Source organism: Zerene cesonia, chromosome 13 (genome assembly GCF_012273895.1).
Source record: "Zerene cesonia ecotype Mississippi chromosome 13, Zerene_cesonia_1.1, whole genome shotgun sequence".
NCBI lineage: Eukaryota > Metazoa > Arthropoda > Insecta > Lepidoptera > Pieridae > Zerene > Zerene cesonia.
In genome coordinates this window covers 921,879-929,740 of record NC_052114.1, presented here as the reverse complement: position 1 = coordinate 929,740, position 7,862 = coordinate 921,879, and the positions used below count along the sequence as shown (strand labels likewise).

The 7,862-nt window shown below is 32.5% G+C and overlaps 1 protein-coding gene across 3 annotated transcripts in view; it reads left to right on the top strand.

Moving 5' to 3' along the window:
• The first annotated feature begins 2,339 nt into the window (after positions 1–2,339).
• Positions 2,340–7,862, top strand: part of LOC119831474 (uncharacterized protein ZK1073.1) — a 40,966-nt gene continuing 35,443 nt past the window's right edge. The window contains exons 1-2 of one of the 3 annotated variants that reach the window (XM_038354849.1): positions 2,340–2,541; positions 3,420–3,711. In XM_038354849.1, coding sequence (XP_038210777.1) covers positions 3,505–3,711 — 207 coding nt within the window. In that variant the 5' untranslated portion in view covers positions 2,340–2,541; positions 3,420–3,504. The remainder of the gene's footprint in view (positions 2,542–3,419; positions 3,712–7,862) is intronic. The other 2 variants (XM_038354851.1, XM_038354850.1) reach the window with 2 other exon arrangements.

Here is a 7,862-nt window from a genome sequence, read left to right as displayed (position 1 = left end):
ACGGTTAGGCAAGATACGCAGGTTCGAATCCTGCCTCGTGATCAAATTTTTTCTATTCTTTCAAAATTTCTCAAGTAGAATCCATATGATATATCACATTTAGCAAATCTTACCTCAATATAAAAAAATGCACCTTATGCCTATTATTTATTTATATTTATATATGGAAGAAAATAATAATTATAATAAAGTTACAGAAGAAAGTGTACAATTTGTTTGGCGGCCTTATCACTTACAAGTGGTCTATGTTTAGACGAAATATTTTTCTTTTTAATTTAACCGACAATTAAATGTATACTGTTTATTATTATTCAGATCTAGCATGGTTAGGTTATAACATTTAAGAAAATAAAAATATAAACAGAACATTTAAGAAAATATAACGACTTCATACGTCATATTTGAATGTTTATTTTCGTTCACAATGTCGTCTAAATCAACGCGCCAAGTCGTTCAGTAAAATAAGTGACTCCTGTTTTAGATTCGGGAACATTAACACTTGTTGGTAGTGTGAAAATGTAACGGAAATACAGTTCTATGTTTAATATTAATAATGACCAACTCATATTATGATTAAATCAGCTATCAAGCGTCTTAATAAGCAGACTTATTATTTATGGGGACGGTAACTAGTTTATGAGTGCAGTGAACTGCTATATGAGATAATTTCTCTAAATTTAATAGATATTGTTTACCTGATTTGTTTGTTTACGTGTTGTTAACTCAAAGCAACTATTCAGACTGTACTTATATAGTAAATTTCCTTTTAGTTTAGTCCTAAAGTAATATAAGTACCCGCCAACGTACCAGTTTAAGTCATTTTGGTTATAGCCAAGAAATAGATATTGTTATATTTGAAATAGATTATCGTATAGTTAACTGGTTAAGTACTCGTAATAAGTAAAATGAGTATTTAATAGTATTCATCATCATCATAACTTATTAATACATTATAGAGCGCCTCCTTGGTACAGTGGTAAACGCGTGAGCGTAAAACCGAGTGGTCCTGGCTTCGATTCTCGGTGGGGACAATAAAAAAAAAATGTTGCGGTCTGGCAGGACACAGAAGGCAAGTCACCTACTTGTCCATAAAGAAAATTGATCAGTGAAACAGATGTATATCATCTGTCCCAGTAAGGCACACGGGACTTCACTTTTTAATACATTATACACATATTATAATATAATCTATTATTTACACATATTATATTGAAATTATGTAGCAGTCAACTAACTCAACCAGTCGCTTAAATAAGAGTCTAGGCTCTTAAGTGGCTGCATATCACTCAGGTCGTTAATTAAACGCTACCTTCTAACAAAGTACTTAGGCGGAACCTTATTACGCAGCTGAATAATATAATTGGGTGAGTTATTTACATAAACGAAATAATACGCTTAAATCACATAGGAACATTATTTTTAAGGTTTTATGAAAACAATTTGCTCAAGTGATATTTCTAAACGGTTACGATTTAGGGACCTTGAACAAAAAGAATCTTATCTTCCTTAAAAATTGGCAACATCACGGTCTCCACAATGTAATAAAAAAATAAAAATAAAAATTTCAATAAATGAGCGCATGACGTACCAAAATAATGAAATCGTTGAAGCTTAAGGATCCTCATGTATAAGTATTTAAATAAAAATAATATAGAAGTAACGTTTTAAACTTACGTCCATTTAAATCCGGAGCTCTGCATCTTCTTCTGACTCCTCCCAATTCATTTCTTTATTTCCGTCCCCAATGCCTTCCTCATCCTTTTTCCTTTGAATAACAGGCAATGCTTTCGATTGATGAGCACTGATGATACCAGCTCGGTTAAAGAAACCACTTACTCAATGCATCAACTTAAAAAGAAGATATGCCATATTTTATAAGATATATATGTCTCTCTGTATCTCTATGTCTTAGTCTTTTTTATGAAATATATTAAATTATTGCATAGTTACTTTATTAGCACTACGGTAATAAAAATAAATATATCACTGACCACCGAATGATAGCATCAAAAAGCAATATTGGTTTATGGACAATATTTTCTAAATGTATCAAAGTTATGATCATTACATTTGTACGGGTTTGACTTATTTATATCACTCATAACTACCTCCGTATCCGACACACATTCTTACCACGATAACCGTTAAATTGAGATTCCCCATTTATATATCTCATATCTATAAAAGCTGTTACAAAGCAATTATGAAAATAATGTCTCTATTTTCTCCTAGCTAATCTACGCGTCTGATCCAATTTTAAATGTCAGATAGATAATTGTGCAACGTATCTGCCTACTGGCTGCAGATCAAAAGTTCTAGCGACTGTCTCTTGAAGAAACTAATTCAGTTCTCGCCTATTGACGGAACCAACACGTTTCACAATTGGCGCCAAAACATACGCGCGGTTTGCCTACGCGGTTTTTTTTTAATTTGTGCATTGTTGTTTTAATTGGCAAAGGAACTTTGATATTGTGGAAAGTTTATGTGATTGAGTGATTTTTCTTATCATAGTTATTAAAAAAAAGCAATGGAAAGGAAAAGGTGATTTATGATATTGTCATGTGTTTTCTCATAAAATAATAATTAAACAAAATTTATTCAATGATTAAGGTTTTTTAAAATCTATTATGGGATTTCTATACTTTTATCGAACATAAAAATTGGCATATTATATTCGTTTTAATTATCATATTCCATAATAATCAAATACATGCCATTCAATCAAATATCATTTGAAATACTTATTTTTCTTTATCTCACTCGTTCAAAATCAAAATGAAAAAAATAAACTTTTATCTTACATGTACCTATACTTTCTAATTAATATTATTAACAATACTTTACGGTAATAACAATTTCAATTTCATAATTCAAAGTCAATAAAGATAATCATTGGTTATCATATACAGGTCAGAGGTGGAGGGTAAACTTTCTCATTGAAGTTCAAAAACGATTTATAAACAAAAACTAATTATGTTAATATTTCGTAAACATTGATAACGACTTGGCACACCGCAAGATCTTACGCGACTGCCGAAAGACATGATATATTTGTGTAAGAATATGCTTAAAATCTTTTAAAAATAATAGACGACAAAATAGAACACCGGTCTTCTAGATTCAACAGACTCGTTTTAAATGTTTTTTTTAATAGTATTAGGTACATTGTCCCATTCCTTTTTATAAAATTTTAAACGAAATTTATTAATACTGCTTTTATTTTAATAAAAAATAATCATTACAATTTTAATTAGACATTAATCTCTCAAGTCATTAAATGTTTTAAATGTCATTCAATTGTATAAAAAAAAAACCTTTGTTATCTGTGCAAACTGCAAACCAAATGCTGACAGCGAAGCATTCCGCGGGAAAACAAACGACGGCGCGAGTCGCGACTGATATTCACGTTTCACTTTCAGCATCTAATCACGCTCACGAATCACCTAACAGCACAAAGCGTATTAATTTTCAAGCTTGTAACAAACTAGATCTAGCGTCATCGAAATGTTCCGTCCGAATCTCTTCCGCGGTCTTAGCGTGGACTCCGCTGATTCTGGGGACTACAACCTCGACAGGAGCCGTCGGGCGTCGCTCAGCGCTGAGCAGCGAAGGAAGCTCAGCATGCTGAGGACGTCCAGCATACCCACACCGCTGTCATCGGTGAGCCACATTTACCATTTGCTAGTCTGCCCGAGAAAATGCTGTAATCAGGTACCATTCAAAATTACCGTGTCTGAACGATTTGTGTCTGCTTCTATGCTTGCTGAACTGTTCGTAATCTCTACATTACTGCTGGCCATACGGTCAAAAAAATTTTTCGTAAGGAAAATGGATCTTTACAGTGTTCTTTTGACTACCTTTTTGCCCTAACTGTTTCTGTGCTATAAAATTGTTTCGATAGCTTAAATATTGTGTCGTATCGAACGAATTTTCAACTTTGCGTGTGTTAATTCGCGTGGGCCCGTGTATTAAGTAAACAGTAGTTATGACATCGAATTGCGCTCGCGTCATGTTTTAAATACTTAGAGTTAATTAAAAACTCAATACTGCGAACCACTCACCCAATATGATGACATCTGTTATTTATTTCTACGAAGTCTCCTGCAAATGGTCATAGTACCGTCTGTGGTACGATGGTGATCGTTTACCCATTCCACAGATAATGCACCAATACCATCCGGTAAACACCCAGCCAGGTCGGCCGCCTTTCACATAAAAAAAATCGTTGATATTACATTTAGCCACTAGCATCGGTATGTTTTTAATAGATAAAAATATATTTAGCCATGTAAGATGTACTTATTCACGAATTTAAATATTGTGATATTTTTATACGCGTATATATATATCTTAACAAAGTTTTTATAATTGGATCTTGTTCATATAATAATGATAACATACAAACAGAACAAATGTAAGTGTTATTAAATTCATGTTCAAGACAAACTTACATAAATTGCAGACTTTACTTTAGCCATCAATCATAAACTCTTATAAAAATAGAAGCGACTTCAAACGTTGTTCATGATAACTATGTCATATAAACATTTCATCTAAATGGGTAGGTACATATATCCATTTTGTATAAAACGATAATCTTATAAGTACGTATATGAGCATCGAAATAATCAAGCAAGTCGAATGGTAAGTTAGTTTCTCCTTTTCCTCATCCTTCCCCGTCCATTTATTCTTCCTGACGCGTCAATCCTTTCCTTATCATTTAAAAGCGACCAATGCCAAACATTCGCAGAGATATGAGCCTCTGCAAATGTTTATGGGCGGTTGTGATCGCTTACCATCAGGCGAACACTATCACCCACTATAACCACTATGACATAAATATATACTATAGAATGACGCTACTTTCCTTGCTTATCTGAAAGAACCTCTAAAGTGAACAATTTTTTTTCCGTTCTTTGGGCACACTAGCAGATCACGCAGTTACTGCCAAAATTGGCGGGAATATTAAAGTAAAACACTACACTAGCTATAAAATCAATATTTTAGGCTAAACAATATATGACCGTGAAAAAACATTGCTACATTCTCTATGGTTTCACTATATTCGGAGGATGATCCGATTTAACGATACGCAGTTTGTACGGTTTCTGGGTATTACGTGAAATTAATCAGCTTGATTGGTCAGATCGCTGTGTATTCGGTTCATTTGTATTTTGAATAATGTATAAACAAAGCTTGTTTTTTAATATTTTTTTTATATAATGCGGCATTGAATTGTGTACGATTTATGCGCCTAATCGTTATTTATAACGTCTTTAAACGTGACAATGAACAATCGCAGAATAAGTAATTTGTGATAAGAGGTAGTGAATGCGAATACGCTTCAGTTTGTTTTATATACTTTAATGGTTATGCTTTTTCTCATTGTATTCGTTATATTATGCCATGGATTTAAAAAGGTGATAGTTTGTTCACATTTTCCACCGATTTCAAAAAAGGGGAGGTTGTCAATTTGATTGTATTTTTTTGTGTTTGTAACCTCAAATCTAGGTGTAACTGGGTGAACCGATTTTTATGATTTATTTTTAACTTTCATGCCTTCCATGTGTTACCATGTAAATGTGGTCTAGTTCTGACAATTTGAAGGCGGTTCAGTTTTTTGTTAAAAATATATAGTGTGCCTTTCATATCAATGATCTTAAAATAATGATGTCATAAGGATTTTTTTGTCAATTTCCAACCAGTAAAATTATAAGACTGATTATTGATACTTATGAGTTAACAAAAATAAATTCTAATGACAATATCGTGTTTATGGCATTACACCAATCATTACATTGTGAAGCTCTTAGCTACACTGTCATCCACTAGACTCACCAATGATGAGACTGTATGGGCCAAATATCCAGACTAAACATTTTATCGACAAGTTAATGCAATCGGGAATAGTTCGACACCTGCTCTCGATTATTACACCACATCACCACTACTGGTATTTAGATCACATCGTATAAGCTATAGAACTAGCAATTATAATTATGAGTATTTTGAGAGGAAAACAGAAGCTTAACAAAGAGTTAAACGGAAAATCTATAGTACTTATAATCGCTATGGATTTTATAAGTAACTAGTTGCGCCCCGCGGTTTCATCCGCATAAGTCCGTATCCCGTAGGAATATCGGGATAAAAAGTTGCCTATAAGTTATTCCAGTTGTCCAGCTGTCTACGTACCAAATTTCATTGCAATTGGTTCAGTAGTTTTTGCGTGAAAGAGCAACAAACACAAACACATCCTTATAAACTTTCGCATTTATAATAATAAGTAGGTTAGTAGGATGTTATAGTAGGATTACTCGTGAGTAAAAGACAAAAGTTTAAAACCTCCGTCTCTTTTCGCCGCTGTTGCAATTTTTCTTTTACTCATTGTACACATATGATATAAAGAATTTATTTGAACGCGCTAATGTCAGAAACTGCAGGTCTGCATTCAAAAATTCTTTCACTGTTAGATTTATAAGTTATTCCTGGGTCAAAAGGTACTTTGTAGGTTTGGATTAAAAGTTTTGATGAAAGTATTAAAAATAACAACAATAGCTCTGTAGATTCGTAGTGTCAAAAATACATAATTTGAGATAATATACTACACATATCGCGATATGTAATTACAAAATTTATTTTTTTACTCGCTAAATAATAAATGTTTCGGAAGCGAGTATACTATCAATATTTACATATTTCTTCAAGAATCCAGATATAAGAATTTGCAATATCCGCAATCTGGATTAATTTATTGTTACAAAGCGTTAACCGCATATACCTAAGTTTCTACATTTTTCTTGAGAAACATATCACGCAATTGATGGTGCCCAAGAAACTAAAATAACCATTTTATTATAATTTATTCAGACATCAGCATTATAATTAGGTTATAGATATATAAACACGTAGGCTTACGGTGAATTCTAGTTAGATTGCATAGACAAAATACAAACAATACGAGATGAATATCTAAGTTTATTTAGTTAATTTTTTTTGTTTATTTTTATAAGGTAACTGATTAGTAAACAAAGTATATATACGTCAACGTAACAAGGTATACCGATAACTAACTATAATGGGAAAAACCTTCAAGGTTTCTTTGTAATTCCTATTTTGCAATCACAACAGAAGATCACGACAAAACATCAAATTGAATTGAATGTATAACTAGGCTGAAGTATACGAACTTTCATAAAAGACGGACTTGCCACAAAAATAAACAATTCGTCAAAGCAGACTTAAAATACGCTAAACGTGAGACAATGGCGCAATAAATCTTCCTAAACTGTTTTCACAGTTGTTACCAACGTAACTTTCAGTGTACTGAAGCAAGATAAAGCATTTAGCATAGTACATGAGACACATTCTGAAAAAAAATACTATATTAGGTTGTAGACTGTAGAGTACTTATTTGTTAAAATATCGAGCACTGGCCGTTTTTAAAGTTTAACGTTTCGTAACGGTTTCCAAACGCGTTTTCAATGTTTTGTTTGAACCTAATTTTAAATGGTAGGGCGCATAATTTTAGTGAACTGATGTCCTAGTATTTTACCAAACAAATTTTTGTATATAGGGTACAGCAGGAGCGTCAAATATTAACAACAACGCAACAACGTTACAGATCAATTTTAAATTCAACGTTCTGGTCACATACAGACAGATAGACGGAAAACAGACTCGTAATAGGGTATAGGTGTGTATCTTTTCGGTTGGGAAACAAAACGATATGAATGATTTTAGAATAATTATAGTAATTATTGTAAATTTGGCACTTTTTAATGTTAGGCGCAAAAATAAAAAGTAATACGTAGGCACGTACAATATAAAAATAAAACCGCAGTCTCGCCCTGTTTTACAATAGG